General features: G+C 41.6%; 1 protein-coding gene across 9 annotated transcripts in view; it reads right to left on the bottom strand.

The window, feature by feature from the left end:
- LOC137417661 (ubiquitin carboxyl-terminal hydrolase 28) overlaps positions 1-25,482 on the bottom strand; it is a 138,762-nt gene that overhangs the window by 35,747 nt on the left and 77,533 nt on the right. For all 9 annotated transcript variants that reach the window (XM_078774624.1, XM_078774606.1, XM_078774613.1 and 6 more), the window contains 11 exons: positions 21,189-21,259; positions 20,911-20,966; positions 17,067-17,179; positions 14,302-14,429; positions 14,019-14,114; positions 13,068-13,154; positions 8,761-9,023; positions 8,600-8,670; positions 4,206-4,473; positions 3,694-3,858; positions 2,932-3,158 (listed from right to left, as the gene is read on the bottom strand). In XM_078774624.1, coding sequence (XP_078630750.1) covers positions 2,932-3,158; positions 3,694-3,858; positions 4,206-4,473; positions 8,600-8,670; positions 8,761-9,023; positions 13,068-13,154; positions 14,019-14,114; positions 14,302-14,429; positions 17,067-17,179; positions 20,911-20,966; positions 21,189-21,259 — 1,545 coding nt within the window. The remainder of the gene's footprint in view (positions 1-2,931; positions 3,159-3,693; positions 3,859-4,205; positions 4,474-8,599; positions 8,671-8,760; positions 9,024-13,067; positions 13,155-14,018; positions 14,115-14,301; positions 14,430-17,066; positions 17,180-20,910; positions 20,967-21,188; positions 21,260-25,482) is intronic.

Genomic DNA, 25,482 nt, shown 5'->3' with positions numbered 1-25,482 from the left:
ATGAAAGCCCGCTTGAAGTTTGCAAAAAAGCACCTAAAGGACTCTCAGACTGTGATCGGTGGAGTGTTGCAGTGATGGTTGTCCTTCCGGAAGTTTCTCCCATCTCCACACAGGATCTCTGGAGCTCAGCCAGAGTGACCATCGGGTTCTTGGTCACCTCTCTTAAGAAGGCCCTTCTCCCCCGATTGCTCAGTTTGGCCGGGTGGCCAGCTCTAGGAAGAGTCCTGGTTGTTCCAAACTTCTTCCATTTAAGAATTATGGAGGCCACTGTGCTCTTGGGAACCTTCAATGCAGCAGAATTTTTTTTGTAGGCTTCCCCAGATCTGGGCCTCGACACAATCCTGTCTCTGAGCTCTGCAGGCAGTCCCTGCGACCTCATGGCTTGGTTTTTGCTCTGATATGCATTGTCAGCTGTGAGACCTTATATAGACAGGTGTGTGCCTTTCCAAATCATGTCCAATCAATTGAATTTACCACAGGTGGACTCCAATCAAGGTGTAGAAACATCTCAAAGATGATCAAGAGAAATGGGAGGCACCTGAGCTAAATTTCAAGCGTCATAGCAAAGGGTCTGAATACTTATGTCAATGTGATATTTCAGTTTTTTCTTTTTAATAAATTTGCAAAACTTTCTAAAATCCTGTTTTCTCTTTGTCATTATAGGGTATTGAGAGTAGATTGATGAGGGAAAAAATGAATTTAAACGATTTCAGCATAAGGCTGCAACATAACAAAATGTGAAAAAAGTGAAGGGGTCTGAATACTTTCTGAATGCACTGTAGACTACAGTAGATCTTCAATCAGGTGCGTTTGCCAACGTGATAAGCATTGACTGATGTCCGGATTCCTCCAAATATATTTCATTTCAGTGTTAAACAGCATTAGTGACTGTTTAAAAGGTAATCATACGTGTTTGTGGTTTATTATATTTTACTTTGGGTAAGGGTGCGAAAAAAACACGATAAGCTACTTATACACGTTAACACGGCGTTTGGCCAAGGAGGAAACAGCCCTTGGGGAGGTGGGATATTATTCGTATTAATATTGTTTTGTAATAACATTAACGCTATGCTATTATAATTCGTGTTGTTATGAGAAGGGTCCTTGGAAAAACACCACAATAAAGCTAGCTTAACACGGATATTCCTGTCAACACGCAACCCCATTGGCAGAGAAAACCTCTCCTTGATGGAGAAGACCTCCTTGGGTAGGGGGGGGGGGGGCGGCAAATCAATTCACGACAACCTTCATCATGTGACCCTTAATCCTCACTGTCATGCTTGGTTGAGATTGGATAAGTAACAACCGAATCTATCGTGGTCAAAAATCGTCAGACAGACAGACACCAAATTGCGTATTTTAGTATGATTTGTGCAGCCCTGCTTGGAAATCGTAAATTGTAGTGCCATCAAATTAAGGCAGGTGCATGCACACATAGTTGCGATTGCATTTTATTTTCGTTATCATTATCCTATCATTTTTAACTCAACTGGACTACTGTCCAGTTGAGTTCATCACATACTGAACCCTCCGGCGTCCGTCGTCTGTCGTCGTCGTCTGTTAACTTTTCGACGTTAACACTCCAGCATCCACAAATATCAACCGATTCTGATCAAACTTGACAGGCAGCATCCGTACCCCAAGGACCAGGTTGGTATAACATTTCAGCCTGATCTGTTGAAAAATGGCGGACTATGGCGACCATTTTGTTTTTGGTCATGAAAACGACGTTAACACTCTAGCGTCCACAAATATTAACAGATTTTGATCAAACTTAGAATGTTTAACCCTTACCACACAAGATAGGTTGCTATTGCATTCCAACCCGATCCGTCACAAAATGGCCACCATAGGCCATAACTTTCATGACAAGGATTCCCCGCAATTTCTTCTGACGTCACTTAAATATGCACTTGCGACGTTTTGTGGGCATGCTCACTAGGACAGGATGTGGGGGTGGGTGACTTTGAAAGCGAATTACACCCGTTTGCTTTTATCTACACAACTATATTTCTGCAACATTGTTGCAAAGTGTAACATTGTATCAATTGTAAAACAAGGACAAGTATAAGGATACAAGGACCTTAAAATTATTCCACAAGGTTGTTGGCTCTTCATTTAAGTCAAATCTAGTACAGACAACTGACCTACTTTAAAGTTGTCCAGTTAGTTCAGTTGAGTTCTGCTTCCCTGGAAGCTCTAGTTTATTGTTCTCGTTATCTTGACCTTGGCAATGGGTGCTTCATGAGGATGATGCAAATAGCATAATACAGCTTTCCAATGCATTCGGTTTTTAATGGTTACTATATTCACTGTTGGCTGACAGGATGGACTAGAAGTACACACACTTGCCTCTAAGCTGGGTTTGAATCCCGACCCAGCTATAAACTGTCATCCCAATGTTTTACAGACAGGGTGATAACTGGGTGTCTCGTTTGCCGGCATTAGTTGGTGGATGTTAACGATCCCATGTTCTCCTTCGCGAAGATTAGGTGTTCTATCGCCGCTACCATGGCGAAATTCCAAATTCCTGCCATAACTACTGCTGGGAAGGCAATGTCAAACAACCTAGTATAACCCTTGCCAATAAACTGCTTCGCCAACAGCGACGCTCTGTAACAGAGTATGGTACATCAGAATTAGAAATATTCATTATATAATTATTCTTTATTACGTATTGTTAAAACAGAGACAAGACTCTTAAAAACCTCTTCTCATGCCTGTTAAAAACGTCTTCAAAACCTCTCATGCCTGTTTCATGCCTTCTCATTCCTTTTCTTCTCATTCGGTATTGTTAAAACAGAGACAAGACTCTTCAAAACCTCTTCTCATGTCTGTTTAATCATTCTCTGAAAAATAAATTTGTGGAAATACATAATTAAGCATTTCTCACTGCTTCTATAATTTACCCTCATTTTAAAGTCCATTCACCTCATCTGTAGAAACAGTCACATCGCTGGAATTCACATCACTGTTGTTGCTGCCAGTAGTGGTAGCCGAGTCGTGCAGTTGTGACGTCCCTTTAGTCTCATCAACTTTTATCTCATCCGATGCACAGGGTTTCTGATCCCTGTCCTCAAGATCTTCTTGTACTCTTGAAGTCCCATAAACCTCAGACTCCTTTATTTCCACCTCCACTTCGACGTCATTACTTCCAACTGATGTGAAATGAAAAGAAAGGAATTATGTACTCTGGACATTTCCTCATATTACAAACGGGGTGTAGTCTGTAACATTCAGGATGAACTAAGTATGGAGCAACACAATTATAATAACTAAGTATTTATCAATACAACGCCTGAGGTCAAACAGTTTATATAGATCCCCTTTAAATGCCACTGCCAAGTGTTCAATCAGGACTTTATTTTTAGCTTGTGAAAAGCAAGTAAGCCATGCCCTGCTCCTCATTCCCTATGGACATCTCAAAGAATTTCACGCTGTACGTATCATCCGATCCTATCTTTCCTCCCCCTCTTTTCCTCAATTCATGCTCCCCTAACAACAACTACTTCTCCTGTGCTCTTCCCAGTTCCATCTTGCTTTGTTGTAATTTGCTGGTAAAAGACGAGATAGTGCCTTCGGCGATAAACAACATTAACTCCTCTTTCCCACTACACGATTCAATGGACACATTCAGCTAGCTGGACAGACAAGTTGCAATTGTTGTCATTATCATTCAACACTGCCTCTCACCGATATGTGCTTGAGCAGGACTTGCTTCTGAAGGAACCTCACCAGGCCCCTCTGATGCACTGTCCCCTGGCACAGCAAGCCGCAGGTCACGGGGTAATGAGGAGAGCGATTCGCTCTTCTCTCCCTCACTTTCCACGTCGCTTTCCCCAACACTTTCCTCATTGTCTGCATTAGGAAACATTTCAGGACCCATAACCTTTAAGAAGACTGGTGTTCAGTTTTCCCAAGTACATAACACTGATAAATGTTTTAAACAATAAAAAAGTACAATTAATTGTTCGGACGTTTTTTTGAAGCTGATATTAGCGATAACGAAGGTGATCCTAAGTTTTAACCATTTTCCTCAATTCCTCGCCCACCTTCTGGATTCTGACCTCAGTATCATTACCAAATAAAAATGACATGATGCTTTTCCTGGTTTTGGTTTGCATCTGCATTTACAAGGCATAACTTCAAGTATAAATTAATGAAATGTCATAATCTAAGCCGACACAGTTCCAAGCCTGCATTACCTTTCTCAGCAACATACAGCAAGCAGTATGCACTTGCACTCTCTTCTCCCCCGCATCCCTCTCTTTGCACCTCTTCCCATGATGCCTCGCTGACTCGCACATCATTGAACCTCCGCCAACCAATCTCTTCTGTTTCTGCATTCCCTTCAGTCCCGCTATCCGCTCTCTTTCCTGAAGAGCCCCATTCTCTACGTCCTACGAATGCCCAGTAGTGTCCGGCCTGAGCCTGCCCCTCGTGAACCAGCACGGAGTGGAGGCGATAAGAAAACTGTGGAAGACATATGAAAGAGAAAGCAAACCCAATAAGGATAGAGACAACATATAATATAAATAACAATTACAGACATACCTTTTGGATTCCGTATCCTGGAGTCTTTACTGCCTAGTTTACGTCACTGGTATTAATGCACAGGCAATCTGATCACAAGGCTCTATACACAATGTTCCTATTTTTGTAAGGCCAAGTTCCATATTACTACATCAGCCACATATAAGTTCTATAAAGGGGCTTTTCAGCTGTGAAACTGCACAAGTAAGCATACAAAATTACTCTATTCCACCAAGGAAATGAGTCCACCAAGCCCCGTCTGTCCACCCATTGCATTAGAGGTACACCACACTCCCAAGCCGCTTTTGTGAACTTCGGCACCTCCAGCATGCAAAAGCACCCTTGTGTCATTCTGGGTTGAAGTGCAAGCCTCAAACTATCACACATCGTTCAGTGGGCATGAATGTATGTGGGGTCTTAGCTTGGAGTTAGTTATTTTATTTGTCAAGTATTGCGTTTATTAATTGTATCTTTGTATCCGGTGATTTCATGCCATGTCTTGTGCATTACCTCCGCCACTGAAGGTGGATCAAGGTTGTGTTTTCACCCCTGTCTGTTTGTTACTCTGTCTGGATGGATTCAGACAAGATTTGGTGGAGAGGCTGTGCATGTGGCACAGACGAAATGGTTAGATTTTGGTAAAGATCCGGATCCAGATCTGGATATGATAATTTTTAAGTGATTCTACACCATTGAGAGATAGGGCAAAGAACGACATATAGCAAGAGTTTCAAAAAGATGTAGACGCATTAGGACTAAACTTGGTGGGCAGGTTGTGTGTGTGACAAGGATTTAATTGATTCGATTTTGGTGAAGATCCAAATCTCAATCCGGATACGAGAATTTTAATTTTTTTTAAAGTGATTCTTCACCATTGAGTGAAAGGGCTAAAACAATATATAACATGTTATTTCAAAAGTCTGCGGATGAGTTATGACTAAACTTGGTGGATGAGTTGGGTAGGTGACAAGGCCAAACCACTGAACTGAAAATATATAGAATGACCATTGCCATTCACACCACACAGGTGGAGATGTAGCTACCGGGCGCCATCTTGGTTGGCACTCGATGTTGGGCGATGGTGATTTCCGTCATGCGTTTGCACGTAATTCAGAGCGAAAAGCGATTGCGTTTTTTCACCTTTTGTGCGATCGTTTTTCAATAGGAAACCGATCACAGTTACGACAACACTTTCCTTTATCCTTTCCTTTTCACAAAAACAAATTCGAGAACAAATAGTTAATTTGGGAGCGTGAAGAACTCGGGACATTTTCATGAAACTTGCGAAGAGTCTGTCCGAATTATTTCACAATGATTTGTTTTTGGTCAAAATTGAAAACATGAATTTAGCTGTCCTTTTATTTTATGTATCAAAATAATGCAAACTAAAGTGATGAAATGTAATCAACTTTATTAAGTAGGCTCAAATGGTTGGTAGAGTGAGCAGCCGGGAGAATGTACATGTCTGTGTGTACAACGTGTGCACATGTGATGTTTGTTTTTGTACGTCACATGATTTTGTCACTATATTCACTCCAGTTTATTGCCGCACAAAATGGCATTTTAACAGTTGTCTGGCTTTTAAAATCTGGGACACGTTAAAAACAAACGAGATCCGCGAAGCGAGTCGGTCGAGTCGTGCTAACCAAGATGGTGACACGGCGGCTACACTTTTCACGGAGTATGAGCATTCTATATATTTTCAATTCAGTGGGCCAATCCGATTCTATTTTGGTTCAGGTCTGAATCCAGATCTGACCTATCAGTGGGATACAAGACAAACTGTTCAGCCTGGTGGAGATATGCGCTCTACTGAGTGCCGTTGTAGTTAAATTAAGAGTTATTATTAGAGACGTGCGCCTGTGTTTCCACCATCTTCCCCGTGTTGACCAATTATAATTAATTGATAATCCACAGAAGGAAGTAAATTAATTAGGTTAATCCGTTTGTTTGGCTAATGGCACATGTCTAAGCATGCAGGAGACAGAGTGGCATGTCACATTATGGAATGGTGGCGCATGGCAGGACATCCTCCAAAATTTTGCCTTAAGCCACTTTCCCATGGGACATTAACTTCTAGCGAGTACGGTTCCCGTCTTCTGTAGCTTGAGCTTTTGGGTGGTGGGCGTACACGGTATAATAACATGACAATATTCTCACTTTGTATAAACAAAGGCATACACACATCCATACACATCATTCTTTCAAAGGTCAAGAAACACCCCTTCCCAACTGTAAGAATTGTCCTTAATTATATTTGATTTGCATAACCATAAATATCACCAGCTTGAGAGAGAGGACATATCTGTCTTGATTTCAACTGTCCAAGCCATCCCTTTTTTTTTTTTCTTTTTTTTTTTGTATACTGGATCGAGGCTCGTGAAAGAGCTAACATTTATTTCACAAACAAATCAACCAGACAAACAAAATATATAAAAAGAGGGAGCGGAAGACAAGATGGGGAGAGAAGGGGAAGCACACAAACACAACACCTGAGAGCAGGGAGAAGCGCGGGAGGGAGAGGGCTTGGGGGGAGGAGGCGTGGGAAGAGGGGGGCGGGGGGAGGGAGAAGTATAAAACACAAGGACACCAAGGACTTCCAGGACAGAAGTTGGTATTTCAAAAAAGTGGATTAGGGGTGAAATTAGCGGGGGTAGAAAAGATCAAGGTTTTGGATGGGGGAAGATAAGAGATGGTGGTGAACAGCTGTTTTAAAGACCTGGAGGGTGGAGTGGGATTGAAGAGAGTGAGGGAGTTTGTTCCAGAGGTGGGAGAAAAGAGGAATGAAGGAGGTGAGCAGAGAGTCTTGATTTTGGCAGTTTAACCACAAGAGGGTTGCAGGCAGATCTTGTGCGACCTGTAGGAATATTTGGAGGACAGAGCCCAGAGAGAGCTGGGGGGGGGGGGGGGCAAGGCCAGAGAGGAGTCGGTAGAAGACGGAAAGACCACCAACCTGCCTGCGGTGAGTGAGTGAAAGGCCCTTGGAGTTAGCTTCATCGCAGGAGATTCCAATGATTCTGAACGCTTTGGTTTTGTAAATCCCTTTTGAGCAAAGGTAGAGTCATCCTGTAGTGGAAGGTTACAAAGCAACATCATCCCTCACTATCAATCTGGCTGATCAATGACAATCACACCAAAAGGAATGGGAAATGATGCAACAGATTGTTGAATGGTAAAAATGTTATCGTTTTGTCACATAAAATGTCCAAGATGCGATAAATTCCTCGACAAAGCTGTTAAGATGTAAATATATTAGATTTAGTACAAAGAATGGTAATTCATGTTTGAGTAAGGGTCTATGTTGCGATAAGATGACAGGAAGGTCATACAGCATATGCAATGGACACATAACAACACTCAAATTGCAATATCATTAAAATCGCAAATCCCTGCAAATTGCAAAAGAGCTAACATTTATTTCACAAACAAATCAACCAGACAAACAAAATATATAAAAAGAGGGAGCGGAAGACAAGATGGGGAGAGAAGGGGAAGCACACAAACACAACATTTGAGAGCAGGGAGAAGTGTGGGAGGGAGAGGGCTTGGGGGGAGGAGGCGTGGGAAGAGGGGGGGGGGGGGGGGGGAGGAGAGAGAAGTATAAAACACAAGGACACCAAGGACTTCCAGGACAGAAGTTGGTATTTCAAAAAAGTGGATTAGGGGTGAAATTAGCGGGGGTAGAAAAGATCAAGGTTTTGAATGGGGGAAGATAAGAGATGGTGGTGAACAGTTGTTTTAAAGACCTGGAGATTGTCATGGGGACCGCAAGGCTAACCCCCGCTCTAGCAGGGAAAATGGCCTTAAAATGCATGTTGTATTAAAATCGTTTTTAAATTAATTAATAGGATAGACAGTCGAGTTTCTCCTGCAACGACCAATCAACCTTCCACCAAAAAAATGTATTTATACTTCCAAATGCTGAAATACATGCATATAAAATACTGTACATGCTGCTGGTACAAATGAAAACTCAGCTGACATTACACAGTGGCTCAAAGCAAAATGCAGGTTAAAAAAATTAATATTAATTACAATAAAACTGAGCTACATTAAACAAACAAACCTTTTGGAGTGTTGGCTGTGTGTACATTGTATCTATTGCACGCTGCAGACGGCAGATCCCTTCCTGCAGCTCTGTAAAGAACAAGAAATAAAATTTCACTGCAAGAATGAAAAGAGAAGAAGAAGAATAAGAAACCATATCAGTGTAAGCAAAAGACAGACCTTGCACGTCAGCCCGCACTTCTTGCAGCCATTCAGATAACCAAAAGGAAACTTGGCTTCGCTCTTCTTTACTCCCGGCAAGAGGAATTGGGAGGAATGTAGGAATTGAGGGGGATGAGGATGATTGGTGTGCTACTGGGGAAGGAGTGCGGGCAGGTGGCTCATTTCCAGATGAGGTAGTAGGAGGCAGGGGGCTCACACTAGGAGTAAATTGTTTGTGAAAGGTTGGAGAACTGGGATTTGAAAGGACTTCTTCTGTTGGTCTGGTAATAGGGAGTAAGGGAAAAGATATGAGAAAAAGGAAGGAAAACTTGAGCAAGATACAGAAATGGAAATTTTTTAAGATTCCCTTAAATAGAGTATTGCAATACTGCGGTTTACGTTGCCCCTTTTAATGTCGTTTTGAAAATACGTCGTTATGTTATTAACATCACTTCTTCATATTCGTCACCTCAACTCTCACCGACGTCGTTTTAAAAGCCATACCTTTTTTTCTTGGGCATTTTCAGAACTTACAAGACAGATAAAGATGCCAGGATACATTGCTAAAGTCCCAAACCGGGAGGTCGTAAAATCACCAAAATAAATACTGGACTTAGCTTTGCACATAAATAAATGTACTGTACTGTCGATCAGTTAAGAGGCTTTGTAAAAGCGTTACCTTAGAAGTAAAACTAGATGTTATTCCTCAAATGGATGCTGGTATTAATGGATTTCCGAATTATTAAGTTTGCTTCCGATCGATAAATATGTCCATGTTCATTGAAAGAGGAAGAAGAAGACGTACCAACACCTTTGACCGCTTTCGTAAGAAGTTTATTTTTATTTAAATTGTTCTGGTAATGGTTTTTTTATATACATAAATGTATTGTACTTAAATACAACTATCATTAATCAAAAAAATGGTAATATCATAGGTAAAAAGCAAAATATAATACATGAAGTAGTGATGTGAGGAACGCATCCCTCCCTTATTCCATTAATTTTTATGAGAAAAATTGCTTTGATTTTCGGCGTTTCGATATTCGTCACACTTTTCAGGAATGCATCGCTGATGTAAACTGGGGTCTTAGAGTACAAAGAGATGAAAGAAAACAGCATGCATCTGAAAATGCAACTTCAGTGAATTTCCAGATACGTTTCCTAGCAGATATGATGTGCCTCCTGACATCACATATGCACGTTTCAGGTATCCTGTCCATTTAATTCTTTCAATTACTCCCTTCAAAAGACCAAGTAGAAAAGACCTAGTTCTAGTACTAGCGTGGATCGGCTCACTACGCCCGCCTCACCACATGTCGCTAATGCGGTTCAGGCTTGTTTTAACTTAGGATCAGACCATGCATGACACCATAATGTGGTAGATCAGGTCATTGAAAGGACAAGACCGTGCCTCACTATTCTAAATTCCCCATCATAAAATTTACTTCCGGAAGGGTGTCAGGGGGTGTGAAGGGGGCAATATTGCAAGTTACAAAATCCTTTGGGTAGATAGGATATTGTTTTGTAACAACATTCATATTATTAGTCCCCTACCGGTGTACACCGGAGGGGACTATAGGTTTGCACGGCGTCCGTCCGTCAGTCAGTCAGTCAGTCAGTCAGTCAGTCCGTCAGTCAGTCAGTCAGTCAGTCAGTCAGTCAGTCCGTCAGTCAGTCAGTCAGTCCGTCAGTCAGTCAGTCAGTCCGTCAGTCAGTCAGTCAGTCAGTCCGTCAGTCAGTCAGTCCGTCAGTCAGTCAGTCCGTCAGTCAGTCAGTCAGTCCGTCAGTCCGTCAGTCAGTCCGTCAGTCAGTCCGTCCGTCAGTCCGTCAGTCCATCAGTCCGTCAGTCCGTCAATCCGTCAGTCCGTCAATCCGTCACGCAAAGAGCAGTTTTCCGGACTTTTTTTCTAAACGCTTAAAGCTAATGATTTCAAACTTGGCACATCGTTTCCTCATGATAAGTTACAGGTCAGGTTCGAACTTCACGACGTTTCGATCATTTTTAACAAAGTTATGGCACTTTGAACTTTGGGAATTCTGATAATTCTGATGATCCTTAACTCAGTGCCATTTTAAGTTTTAATTTCCTTTAAAAAAAGATTTTCTCTGCAATAATAGGACTGATTGAGATCAAATTTTCACCATAGGAGGGACTCCTATGAGCTCCTCCCTCATTTTTGATCCAATCAATGGGAAACTTCACAGATCTGTTCTGCATGTCAGTCTACTAAAATGTCCTTGTGGAATTTGCGATAGGGCACGTGGTTTGGCAGATATCGTTAATTAAACGAAAATTTTTTTTTTTTTAAATGGATATCTCTTGTTTATTCCAGGGTTCTCCTCAAGCCGCACCGCGCGCCCTCAGCCTCGTCTCGCGAACGTCAACAGCGCGACACAGTGCGCGCTTTCGGGAGGGGCGGAGCCAAGCCGAGCAACATATATATACACATCGATCATTGATCGTGAACCGGAAAATATAATAAATTACTGATATTTAGCGACTCAAAAGGTTCTTTATCAACAACTTATTTTCTCGTGCTTCTGCTGACCTGTCTGCAAGGTGTATAAATCGAAGTCCGGAGTGCGAATCACAGGTGAGCCCGTCCTGAGGTAATTTGAGATTGGGAACGATTCAGAACCTGTGGGTGAATAACCCTTGGTAATTTCCCCAACTGTTTTCCGGAACATGTATTGCAGCGCAATACTCAGAATGCTTGTTCTATTATATCATTATTGTTGTTATTAGTCCCCTACCGGTGTACACCGGAGGGGACTATAGGTTTGCACTCCGTCCCTCCGTCTGTCAGTCTGTGAGTCTGTCAGTCCGTCTGTCAGTCCGTCAGTCCGTCAGTCCGTCAGTCCGTCACACAAAGAACAGTTTTCCAGACTTTTTTTCTAAACTCTTAATGCTAATGATTTCAAACTTGGTACATGGTTTCCTCATGATAAGTTACAGGATCAAGTTCGAACTTCACGACGTTTCGATCATTTTTGACAAAGTTATGGCACTTTGAACTTTGGGAATTTCTCCAACAGTTTTCCGGACTATAATTTGGAGTGCGGTAAGTCAAAGCTGTTAATATTCCTTGTTTTAACTCCAAATTACATTCTGTTTCCACTTTTAGTGAGAAGTAGGGGTCTGTGCAACCATTCATGAACTTTATTTGGTGCAAATCGGATAATTTTTAGCCGAGTTACCTCAGACCGTGAGTTGGTAATTATATAATTCACACAGTGCAATACGTGCAATTTCCCCAACAGTTTTCCGGACGACAGACAGCCGGTAGGGGACATGTATTGCAGCGCAATACTCAGAATGCTTGTTACTCTTGTTGTTAGAAGTGACCTTGGAGAAACGCCTGGGAAAACTCCACAAAAGAGGCAGGGAGGGCGTTGGTATTAACCATGGTGGGGTATATAGATTACAGTACATCTTCACTGTGGTGCGTTCGTCGACGCAATAAGTAGGGATTGCCTCAAGGATGTTGGGGTTCCTCCAAATTTATTTTAGTTTAGTGTTAAATAGCAGTAGTGACTGTTGAAAAAGGTAATCATACATGTTTGTGGTTTATAACTTTTTTTACTTCTGGTAAAGGGTTTCCACGACACGGCACAATAAGCTATTTATAAACGTTACACACGGCATTTGTCCAAGAAGGAAATCTCCTGGGGAGGGAGTATATCTCAAAAAGTTGTGGACGGGTTCACACGAAAGTTGGCGGAGAGGTAGTGTATGTGACAAGGACGAAACTATTAGATTTTGGTGAAGGTCCAGATCCGGCTATTATTATAATTTTTAAAGTGATTCTTCACCATTGGGAGATAGGGCCAAAAACGATATGTTGCAGGATATCTCCTAAAGTTATGGAAGCATTCAGCTGAAAATTAGTGGAAAGGTTATGTATGTGACAAGGAAGAATTGATTCAATTTTTGTGAAGATTCGAATCTGGATCCGGATCAGAGAATTTTAAAAGTGATTCTTCCCCATTGAGTGATAGGGCTAAAAGCGATACATAGCAGCATACCTCACACAGTTATGGGCAGATTTGGATGAAACATGGTGGACCGGTTGGGTGCGTGACAAGACCGAATTGATTCGATTTTGGTGAAGATCTGAATATGGACTCGGACACGAGAATTATTTAATTCCAAAGCGATTCTTCACCATTGAGACATCGGGCAAAAAACGATACATAACAAATGTCAAAAATACCTGGCAGGGGTATGCGCTCTACCGAGTGCCATTCTAGTTAGCTATTAAACAATGATGATTGATGAGGTGCTTTTTAGTAGAAATACTGTTATTCAATAGTTTGTTTGGTACCGTGGTACAGTAGTGCTGAACTCCAATGCATACTGCAAAACGTCCCACAATGGGAAGTGACGAGGTCCAGATCCAAACTCTGCAAACCTATCAACAAAAGTAATGCCAGTAAGATATACCCGTGTACACCAGCAAATCACAAAATCAACAACAGCCAACATTCATCCAGACTTAAAGGGGGTACAGAGATTGAAAAATAAAAAACGAGTTTACATATCACAGATCTTACATTTTGATGTTAGACCGAAACCTGAACTTCAACAATATTACAAGTAAGCAAAACGTATCCATGGAATCCTCTTTTTCGGGATCAAATTGGGAATTTGAAAGTGATGGGACAAGTGTAGACCATGATCTCATTTTGGCTGGATTATCTGGAAGGATAAGAGAAAGTATTTGGATAGGAATGCCTCGTAGATAATTCTTGAGTCGATGGTCAAATGGAATAACCAGCAAAATGATGTAAGTCTTGATCTGTTCTCAAAAGAAACAATTTTCCCAATTTGAGAAAATAATGAGTTCAAATATGTGGGGGAAGTGGTGAGCAGTTAATTAATACGAAATATGGCTAAAATTGTATGGCAAGTGCACAGTAAATATCATCTAATCATAAAATAGTATGCTGTGCCATATACTGTATTTTATTAGTTACCCAATATATTTCAAATGTGATAACCTGACATTTAGTGGAAACACAGTTCGATATCAATATGACAGATTGCTACTACTATATATTGTTTCCCGATTTTAAAAGGTTTTGTTCATGGCCCTTCAATGGTGGACCATGTAAGCACAGAAACCACAATAACATCTGGGACTCATTGCGAGATGTGTTAGAAATACCTGGATCGCAATCGCAATGCACATTACAGTTCTTGTTGCAACCAGGCAAGGATAGATAAGCAACAAGGTGACAGAGTAAAGAAAGCACGTGACGTGTGGAAAATTCACCTAGCAAGCTGTTGCTGAAGCCTGCCTTGCGTCTCCAATAACCTTCGCGTCTCATCACGTTTTAGCTGCACAATCTCACGGTTACTCAGGATGTACCTGTTGCACAGCACACAGCATCACCACTTGCATCACTGTGTGGATGACATTGATCACACAATATCACTAGCAAACAGACCGTATGAATATATATATTTTTTTTTGAAGTGTGGATGACAATCTTGTCACATGACATCTGGAACCACTCAACATTCTATCACAAATAAATTTATTATTAAAACTACACCTGTCCATGTAAAGGTGCTGAGGGAACTCCAACCGATGGTGCAGTTTCTGTGCCCGACCTTCAACTGCATCAAATGCAAACCGTGACAGGTCAAAAGTCAACACTGGGGGCAAGCGAGTCAGCCAGTGCTAGAAAGGCAGGAGGAAGTTGCACAGATTACATCAAATGTCCAAAGGGACTTGGTATTTTTGAAATATCATCATTGTCATGCACCATACCCTATCCACAGTGTCAATGCTACTGAAAGCAGTCTCATGGCAAATAATACAATGGGTTAAGTTGCATTTATGAGCGCTATTCAGCACAAGCACTTCGAGTTTTTTTCCAGGGGACCTGTGATAACTTGCCAACTCTGCCCAAAGATGCCACAAGATCTTTAAAACCCACAATAAATCAATGTGAAACTAGCACGGCACTCTTCGACGTCACGACGTCGACCAATATGCCTCCGCCCACATTACTGCATCGTTATACATACTTGTACCAACTTTGATTTAAATCCTTTCAGCTGTTCTCAAGTATCACATTTTTACCTGACATGCCTGGTGACATGCCCTGACATGCCCTGACATGCCCTTTTACCTGAAGCCTGGTGTTGGCTTAGCGGTTAAGGTGCCGGCTTGGGATCTTAGGATCCTGAGTTCGAATCCCGGTCGATCGCTGAATTAACGCCAGGGGGGTTGATTTAGCCTGTCATCCTTCTGAGGTCGGCAAATTGAGTACCAGCTTGCTGGGATGAATGATCCCGGTGTGTACCCCGATTTAGAATAGATACACCGTATCCCTACGCATTGTAAGAGGCAACTAAGGGTTGGCCATTACCATGGTGAAGCCTAAGGCTAACATCATTACCTTATATCGACCATCTTTGTATTCACTCATGGGCCCAATTGCCACCGTTTTTTATCGACACAATTGAGGCTCATGGGAGAGTTAGAGTAGAATGGAAGGAAACAAAATGGAAAGGGGGTGACACCAACAGCAGAGTAGAAGTGAGAGTGACATCAATGGGGAGGGGGAAAAGAACATGTGGGTGAACAAGCTGCATGCAAGCTGAATGAAATGAAAGGAGAAGAGGAAGAGGAAAGTGTGGATGAAACAGAAAAGGACCAAACCAACTGACAACTAAAAACTAAACGAGGTAAGAGAGAGGGGAAAAATCACAATAGGCTGGAAAAAGGAGTGTCTGGGAATGGGGTGATTTAGGGTAGAAGAGATCACGAGTATGGATGGGGGTGACCTGAGGTCGTGGTGAAGAGCTGTCTTGAAGCCTGGAGGCACAATGGGACTGAACAGACTGGGGAAGTCGGTTCCACAGTCGAAAGAAAGGAGGAACAAATAAGTGGGGGTGAGCAGTGAGCCGGCTTCTGGCAGAACTCACTGCTCACCTCCATTCATATGTTCCTTGGGAGTTTAACAAGAAGAGGGTTACTGGCAGACCATGTGCACCCTGCAGAAACCGGGGAGGGACAGAGCCAAGAGAGGACAAAGGGTGCAAGACCAAAAAGGATGCGATAGAATAAAGAGAGGCCACAAACCTGTCTGCGATGTGAGAGTAACAGACCTAGACACACAGCTTCATCGCAAGAGATCCCAATTATTTTGATGGCCTTGCTTTCCATTCCACTGCATCAATAAGGGCAAGGTGTGAGGCAAGTGAGCTAGCCCAAAGGGGGAAAGAGTGCAATTTGCTGCAAGACCTTTGCCCTATTGAGATATTTCATGGAAAAAAAAACAAAAAAACTTGCCAGCATATGGCACTGTGGCAGTAATGAGTAATGTTTATGTACATCGTCATCAGAACACCCAATCCTCTTTGACTGATCTATGTCCAACCAGCAGTAAGGTGCAATACAAGAATAAACAAAGCAACACAAAGGCATGGCACAGTGCACAGCAAAGCAAATGGCGACTGGCTCTTCTCTCCGATGACGCTCTCGGCTCTGCTTTGCCACTTACATAGATGGCTCACGGACATTCCCAAAAACCTCTCCCTCTAAAAACCACTCACAAATATGATGCAGTTCTATAGATATGATAAATATGATACACAAATACACAAATACACACACAAATACAATACACATACACTCACAAATATGATAAAAGCAAGGAGTTGATTAAAACCGAGACATCATTCCATACCAGAAGCAGCCAGAACTTCCCTGAACACTCCGGATGTTTCCACAATATCTAAAATCGAACTTCAGGTAAAATCAAACTATTGGGTAGGTTGTTGTTGTTGTTGTTGTTCTTGTATAGTCCCAGACAGTTCTCTTGAACAAGCAGAGATAGCCGATTGATCTCCCAGGAGCGACACAGAGATCCCCCACATCTAGGATGATGTACCTCGGCCTTCAGGAAGTCGGGGCCATGACAGAGTTAGAGAGAAAGAGAGAAAGAAAGAAAGAAAGAGAGACAAGAGGGAAAGGGCCGGTCCATGGGGACCGACCGGCACTCTGACTGTGACTGCGCTGCCCTGATGAATCCTGGCAGCAGGGAAGAATGGGGAAGATTTGGCCCCCAACTTGCGTTTGGGGGGAGGGGGGTACAACCACCACGAAGAGGCATCCCCGATAGTTGTTATTGGGTCGGTCTGCAATAGTGCTTGGCTTAACTTGGGCTTAAATGTACAGGAAGTGCACATGCAGGCATGGTGCAAACTTGGTTGTGGAAATACATCTCAATTTTCTCCCCTCACCCTCCTCCCCCTCCGCAAATCTACTAGCATAGCTACAAAGTAGCTCATTACCTCTTGTGCTTACCTCTCTTCCTTCACCATCCCATAGTGTTGCCTGGAGCGAGTCGTGTAGACAAGAAAAGCCTGCCACCTGCAGGGGAAGCTGTCCAAAAGCCTCCAACCGGCCCTCACCACTCTCTACACACACTCACGTGTAATATACACAGTGATTCCCCAAACCTAACATTTTTGGCTAGAGTCTAAATGTTGCAAACCACGTGTTAACAACCTTTTATTAAACCTTACTTTATAAAAAAAAAGAAGATTTGCAGGGTGGTTTCATGAGCATATACTAGTATTTTAAAGAAGTTAATTAGATTCTCGGACGATGAAAAAAAAAGATACGTTTTCCAAAGGTGTTTGTAAACCTTGTGCACTGCGATAAAGTTGATCACAGTCGCACACTGCTCAATATTTCAACATGACAACAAGGTCCAATCCTACCCTAGTATGGCAAGGATTACAATGCATGATTTGCCTTTACCTTAGCAGCGGTAGCCATGGCTGAATTTTAGAATCTGGCAAGTGTGCTGGCGATGACACTTTGACATCCACCAAATAATGGCAACAGAAAAGATACCCAGCTTAATGTCTGTCTTAGGGTTGTTGCACATTGTAATGAATGCCCTACCTGCCAAACACTAATCCAACTTTTTATGGACAAGTCTGTATTGGAATCCTGGCAAGACAGCTCAAAGGCAAGCGCACTACCTCTGCACAATCTAGTCGGGCCTAACACAATGCCCCATCTCCATATTAGGCAAACAAATACTGTATGGCAGAATTTTACCTCCCCATCCCCCAATACATCTCTACTTGAATGCAAAAATCCAAAAACACCTTCTCTCCACACGACATATACATTGGAACGTTGTTCCCATGTTAAAATACCACAGCGAAATGGCAGCTTCTGCTATTGAAGCTTCTAAATAGCCTAAAACTTCCTAAATTTCAAGCCCAAAGTATGTGGGGGCTCTGTTAAGATAATTTCAATCTGTTTTATGTTGAATGAGAGCGCATGTTATTTTAATAAATTTATTTGAAAAGTACGTAATTGCATCAAGTGTTATGTATGGTTATAAAAACACAAAACAGTCCCATCACTTCAACTGCAGCCATGGATATTATTGCAAAATGTATTCCCAAGTGATGGGAAAAGCTTAAAAGTATGATTCAAGTCACAAGTTACAAATAAACATGACCAAACAGACAGCAAAAATTCTGAAAGGTTTCCTTACACTTTTATAAATTTAACAATACTCTGTGGATCTCTGGGAATATTTTTTTGCAAAACCACATATAAACAGACCAATCCAGTCATCTACAGAGGAAATCCTTCTACCTTTTCCCAATATTCCAGAACTGCAAAGTGAAAACAAAATTGTCATATGGACACCCCACATCAGATATACCTTTTGCACAACGTTTGCTAGTAAATATTTAATAAATGACCATTTAATACAATAGATTTCACAATTTTTTGCAAATAAATAAAATTCCATGCCCAATAATTTATCAGATATATCTGGTCTCCAAAAGTAACAAAGTAAAGGAGCATTGTTTGTACTTGCAATTAAAGCCTCACAGTAGACAAGACGTTGACTGGTTTGACTTCAAAAAAGCAAATTAAAATAGATATCTGCGATTACAAAGCGATTGCCAAGGATACGCCTACCCGGCTTACCCGTTGTGATTGCCCGTGACTTACCCTTAGCCTGCAATCCAATTATCTCCATTCTCTTTTTTGGACCACCATATGACCTTGACCTTCAACATTTAGGGATAATGTTTCCCCATCTACAGTCTATCCATAACACTGAACATCAAGAAAAATCGGAGGAAAATTATTTGAGTTATGATCAAAAAGGTGTTTTTTTGTTAATTAGGTCACAATCTGAAAAAAGTAGGTCAAGAACACTCATAAAATATCAGGTGCACAACTTCAATGCAGGTTCACTATTACGATGCAGAATTTGCAAAATTGAGCGATGACAAAAAACACGTTTTTTTTTTTCATACCGCTATTTGACTCGGAGTCAAATATTTGACTTCAACTCGGAGAGGTATGATGTAAATTAAGCCTGAATGCATCTTGCTCAAGGCTATCTAGCGATGGCAATTTCATTCCTATTGGACAAACCTTAGTTGAGTTATGGTGAAAAAAAATGTTAAAATATCTATAATTGGGTCAAGACCTGAAAACTAGGTCAAGGTTAAAGAAATTACATTACCCCCGCCTACTTTCTATTCTCTTTGTTGATGAAAAATTTCATTCCAAAAGTCCCAGCCAGCTCTGAGATACAGCTCGGAATTTGGGAGCGCAGGGAAAAAAAACAAAAAAAACCTAAATGGTGGTTTAGTATGTGGGCGCATCAACAAAAAACTCTGGGGATATTGTCACCATTCAAATTGGGGTCACTAATTGTTGAAGCAAATCCTATAACATTAACAGCAATAAGTCTCCCCCTATCTTAAAGGAGGCGGCTCACATTAAGTACACACATTAGGCCAAAAAATATATATTTCCGGTCTCTGGTCAGCGCGCGCATAGATTTTGACCCTGAGCATCAACAATTTTTTTTTTTAATTTCCAACGGTACCTACAACAGCTTGCTCCGTCTATATTTAAATATAGAGCACATCATAAATTATAGAGCACATTAAACATAAACAATGCCGCGCTGCCTCAAGTATTCGCGTATACTTGAGGCGGCGCCGAGACGAGATAATTGCAATTAAGTGAGCCGTGACGTCACGTTCTCGCCAATTTCGAGCGTGAGGAGCCATATAATGTATGCATGTTGTCGGGCCGGCGAGCTATCTCGATAAATATGGGTCTGTGAGGGTCGCCATTGGTATCGACGTTCGCGCACGGTTCTCCCGTACAAAACTACGTTTAGTTTGTCCAAATCCAACCAGCCGTTCCACAGATATGAGTAGTTTTGTGTGCCGTGCGTCAAGAATCCAATCTGCTGGATATTGTCAATTATTGAAACGAAGACGTTCTTTGTCGGGTTCGTGTGAAGCAACCAGAAGGCCTAGTGAGCTGCGTGTGGTCTCGTCAGTTAGGCCTGAATCCTATCTCGTTTGTCATGTAGTTGTAAGTGTCTGTAATAATGTCTGTGATAATCTGGTGGACTGGGAGAAGAGATCGTGGGAGACCATCGGCATGGATTCAAGCGCTTCCGCGTTAGCCCAGCTGCGAATGCGCCGATTTGAACCACACCATACAGCCCATCTGCACATGCGCAGCTTTCACACACATGCAGCGTGTCATCCCGTACACTAAGATTGGTCCGGGGTGTAGTCTTTTGCGCATGCGCGTTTTTTTTCAGCATTCAAATGCTTCGGCAATCGCCTGTTAGACCACTTGCGCATGCGCAGTGTTGACGCGATCGACGCATTGGAATGTTTGACGGTACGGTGATGCGATCTCGAGAACAAAATGGCAGTCTATAATATGCTTGAAGAACTTAATGATTTTCAGAATAAATACATTTTAAAATATATTAAGCTTGTGTTCATTATTTACAAAAAGGCTAACCTGTCCCATTGGCTGTCTTTAATTTCTCTCTGGATGGTGCCATTGCAGATGAGGAGGACCGCAAGGCATGAGGACACGAAAAACAACACATTTATATGTGCAAAAAAGAAAGAAAAAAAAAAAACCGCATTGCCGCATCAATTCTGGAACTTTGCTCTGACCAGAGACCAGCAATATATTTTTTTCAGCCTTACATTTAGCGGGCTCACATTAAATGTAGAAACTAAGACTGAAACATTACAGAAAAACAAATATTGAATAAGCAATGTAACTTGGTGAGAAATGTCAAATTAATTGATGCGTTGTTGATAATGGTCACCCTCACCCTCTGCTGGATCAAGTACAAGGCACTGACCATAAAATAGGTCAACCATAGGATTCCTGTGAATACAAGAAACACATTCACCACATGGAATGTAATCACCACTGTCTCAGCAGGCTATACAGCTACCATATTCACCATGTTGGTATGTGAGGTCAAATGACTTTCCTAAAAATTGACTTATAGGCCACAAACACATCTCCTTTGTCAAATCAAATCAAATTAAATAAATACATCTTTGTCAAATCTCACAAATAAAACAGAACTATGTTGAACCTGACCTTTCATACTGCCCATTACTGAATGCTTCCTCCAGCCAATCAAGAAGTCGGTGGGTTACCTCACTCACATCCTGAAAAAGATAATAGAAATAAAACAAAAAAAACAGCAATCATAGATTGCAAACCCTCGCCAGGATGTATTTTCAGTGTTTTTAAAGGCTTTTGTATTAAAACAAATATGGCGGCAAAATAACGTGACCGATGACATCATTCTTTTTCTTCTAAACTAATTTATTCCGAGATTATGCTCAAGAAATTTCATCTTAATCGGATGAAGTTTTGTACTTGTCGAATTATGACGTCATTATGGAGGCACCTATGAGATCATCATTAACATATTTTATTCCCCATGGAGAGTTCTTTACAATGAGCCATGTCTCAATTTTTTCTATTCAGCGCGTTCGGAGATATAGAGGTGCAAAGTTTTTCGGTTTTTCCAAGATGGCGGCCGAACCACGTGACCGATGACGTCATCAATATATTTTTTCTCCACCAGTTTATGCCGACATGGCGCTCAATAAATTTAATCTTCATTGTTTGAAGTTTTGTACTTGTCGAATTATGATGTCATAATGGAGGCACCTATGACATCTTCATTAACATATTTTATTCCCCATGGAGAGTTATTTACAATGAGCCATGTCTCAACTTTTTCTATTCAGCGCTTTCCGAGATATAGAGGTGCAAAATTTTTCGATTTTTCCAAGATGGCAGCCGCACCATGTGACATATGACGTCATAATTATAATTTAAAATTCTACAGGTGGAGTTGCACCTATGGTGAAAATTTCCTGTCAATCGGACCAACGGTTGCAGAGAAAATCATATTTATTCTGTGCGAACAAACAAACAGACAAATGAAAAATCACTCATAGAGCGACACTTGGCAAAAGAGAACAAAGCAGAATGGCAGTCAGTAGAGCATCCTTTTGACCTCTTAAATAAATTGGTGGTTGAATTCAGTTAGCTGACATGAAAATCCAATTCAAATTTCAAGTCAATCGGATGAAAATTTAGGCTTTTAGAAATTTGAAAAACGTGGTTGACCTTCGGCTTAAGTTGACCATTTGGCCGATGCTGATCTCAAAAATAGTTGGTGTTTGAATTCAGTTCACTGATATGCAAATCCCATTCAAATTTCAAGTGAATCGGATGAAAATTGAGGATTTTAGAAATTTGAAATTGTTGTTGACCATTGGCATATGTTGATCTTTTGGCCGATGGTGATCTCAAAAATAGTTGGTGGTTGAATTCAGTTTGCTGATATGTAAATCCCATTCAAATTTCAAGTGAATCGGATGAAAATTGAGGATTTTAGAAATTCGAAATTGTTGTTGACCTTTGACCTTTGCCCTATGTTGACCTTTTGGCCTAAGCTGCTCTCAAAAATAGTTGGTGGTGGAATTCAGTTAGTTGAAATGAAAATCCCATTCAAATTTCAAGTCAATCGGATTAAAATTGAGGATTTTAGAAATTTGAAAAAAGTGGTTGACCTTTGGCGTATGTTGACCTTTTGGCCTATGCTGATCTCAAAAATAGTTAGTCGTTGTATTCAGTTAGCTGATATGACAATCCTTTTGAAATTTCAAGTCAATTGGATGAAAATTGTGGATTTTAGAAATTTCAAAAAAGTGGTTGACCTTTGGCCTATGTTGACCTTATGACCTATGTTGATCTGAAAAATGGTTGGTGGTTGAATTCAGTTCGCTGATGTGAAAATCCTATTCAAATTTCAAGTCAATCGGATGAAAATTGAGGATTTTAGAAATTTGAAATTGTTGTTGACCTTTGGCCTATGTTGAACTTTTGGCCTATGCTGATCTCAAAAATAGATATTGGTTGAACTCAGTTCGCTGATATGAAAGTCATATTCAAATTTCAACTCAATCGGATGAAAATTGAGGATTTTCGAAATTTGAAAAAAGTGGTTTACCTTTGGCCGATGTTGATCTCAAAAATAGTTGGTGGTTGAACTCAGTAAGCAGATATGTCAATCCTATTCAAATTTCAAGTCAATCGGATGAAAATTGAGGATTTTAGAAAATTGAAAAAAGTGGTTGACCTTTGGCCTATGTTGACTTTTTGGCCGATGCTGATCTCAAAAATAGTTGGTGGTTGAATTCAGTTAGCCGATGTGTATATCCTATTCAAATTTCAAGTCAATCGGATAAAAATGTAGGATTCTAGAAATTCGAAAAAAAGTGGTTGACCTTTGGCCTATTTTGACCTTTTGGTCGAAGCTGATCTCAAAAATAGTTGGTGGTTGAATTCAGTTACCCGATGTGTATATCCTATTCAAATTTCAAGGCAATCGGATGAAAATTGAGGATTTTAGAAATTTGAAAAAGGTGGTTGACCTTTGGCCTATGTTGACCTTTTGACCCCAAAAATATATAGGATTTTGTCGGACCATGGACTCTACCATTTGGTGAAGTTTCATGAAGATCGGTTTAAAATTGTGACCTGCAGGCAAGTATAAGTGAGCGGACAGACAAACACACAAACAGGATATATATATATATGAAATATATACAGTATATCATTATATATGAAATATATAATGAAATATATACAGTATATCATTATATATGAAATATAATATAATTTACAGTATATATATATATATTGTTATGTCTGGCGGGTAGTGATATGTAGAGCAGGTAGAGCTGCATAGGTAACATGCTTCGAGGTGTCGCGGTAAGGAACACTACCTGTAATAAGTTCATGTGGAGACGTTTTGTCGGTTAAGATGTATACTTCTGAATCTACCAGGAGGTTCGAGTGATAAGTAGTGTAGGGATTAGCGCCCCTCTATATATATATATGTATGTATGTATGTATGTATGTATGTATGTATGTATGTATGTATGTATGTATATATAGATATATATATATATATTGTTCCGGATATGGGATTTACATCCATCCATATCCGCTTGTAAATATTCCCCTATTTCCTCATCCTTCCCAACTACCCCCAATCCCCCATTCCCTAGTCCCATTTTCTGTAAACAACACTCTGTAGACCCGACCTCCCCCTATTTCCCACATTAAATGTCGCATCCAGGTCCACCGCATCTCACGTAGACAACTATAGGACATCTTGCTAGTTATTCTTAGTCTATGTCAGTTAAGGACTCGTTTCCATTAATTCTGACTCTTCGTTGCACCAGAATGTGATTGTATGGCACCGTTAGGAAGTTTAGGACCTCCCAATACCTCCCCGCAGCTCTTCCTCATGGTACAACAACAACAACAACAACAGCGGCGGCGGCGCGGGGAGTGTGCGTCCTCACTCCGGCTTGGTTGGTAGGGGGTGTTGAAAGGGCACCAAGCCTTTCCAACGAGCCGCCATTGAACATGTGCTCGACGGGGTTACCACGTAGGGGCTCGCTGTCAGCTCCTCGTCAAGGGCGGAGCCCGGTAACCCCCCGCACCCAATAGAAGCGGCGGACCGATTCCATCTGGGGCGGAGCCAACGAGCCGAGGGCGTGTCACCCCCCGCTGAGCATGCGCAGGAAGAGGGAGGTGACGTCAGATGCGCCCTCAGCTTGAAAAGAGAGACGCCACCTCCGAGCGCTGTGAGGCCTCCCTGGATCTATTGGACCGTGTTTGATCCTGTCCCTGAGCCAAGGTGCACCTTGTGCTATCAACCGACCTGTCCTTCCCTGCCATCAATCCCTGTGTAAGTCAGTCTTGTTCCGTTTGTCTGTGGTCTGTCTGGGATAGATAAGATTGTGTCTAAGTGCCTATCTCTTCTGTGCTTTACCTCATACCTTGTAATCTACCCCTTTTCTCCACCACCAATTATATCCTCCTCCGGAGGTCTTGAGAACTGTACCCCTTGGGTCGTTTCATTTATCCCAGCCGTTGTGTCCTTTCCTTCATTGATTTAGCGTAGCGCGACTTGGTCAACGTCGGGTGTAATCGGGTAATCGGGTAAACTGTGCGAACACGGCGGCCATTCCGCTCGGCCCACCATAACATCTTAAGCCGTGTCCGTAACAATTGGTGTCGAGGAGTGAGATCGGACCCGAAGCGCGGTTAACGCGCTCAAAATTACAAGTAACCGAAATTTGTTTTGTTTTAAAATAAAAACCCGAATTTTGAAAGTCGCGCGATGGCGGATCAAGACGGCTGGGTTCCGGTAGAGGAGAGTGAGGCAGGGTCGATCCAGGACCAAATTGAGGGACATGAGGAGAGCGAAGCAGTGAGGGCGGCAGGTTCGCAAAATGGCGCCTCGCACATGGCTACGGCGACCGCGCCCGCGACCGTAGCAGCGCCGTTGGTGGAT

This window comes from Myxine glutinosa, chromosome 1, assembly GCF_964187855.1.
Source record: "Myxine glutinosa chromosome 1, kmMyxGlut1.1, whole genome shotgun sequence".
Taxonomy (NCBI): domain Eukaryota; kingdom Metazoa; phylum Chordata; class Myxini; order Myxiniformes; family Myxinidae; genus Myxine; species Myxine glutinosa.
The sequence above is the reverse complement of the archived record's forward strand: the minus strand, read 5'-3'. Positions and strand labels throughout refer to the sequence as shown.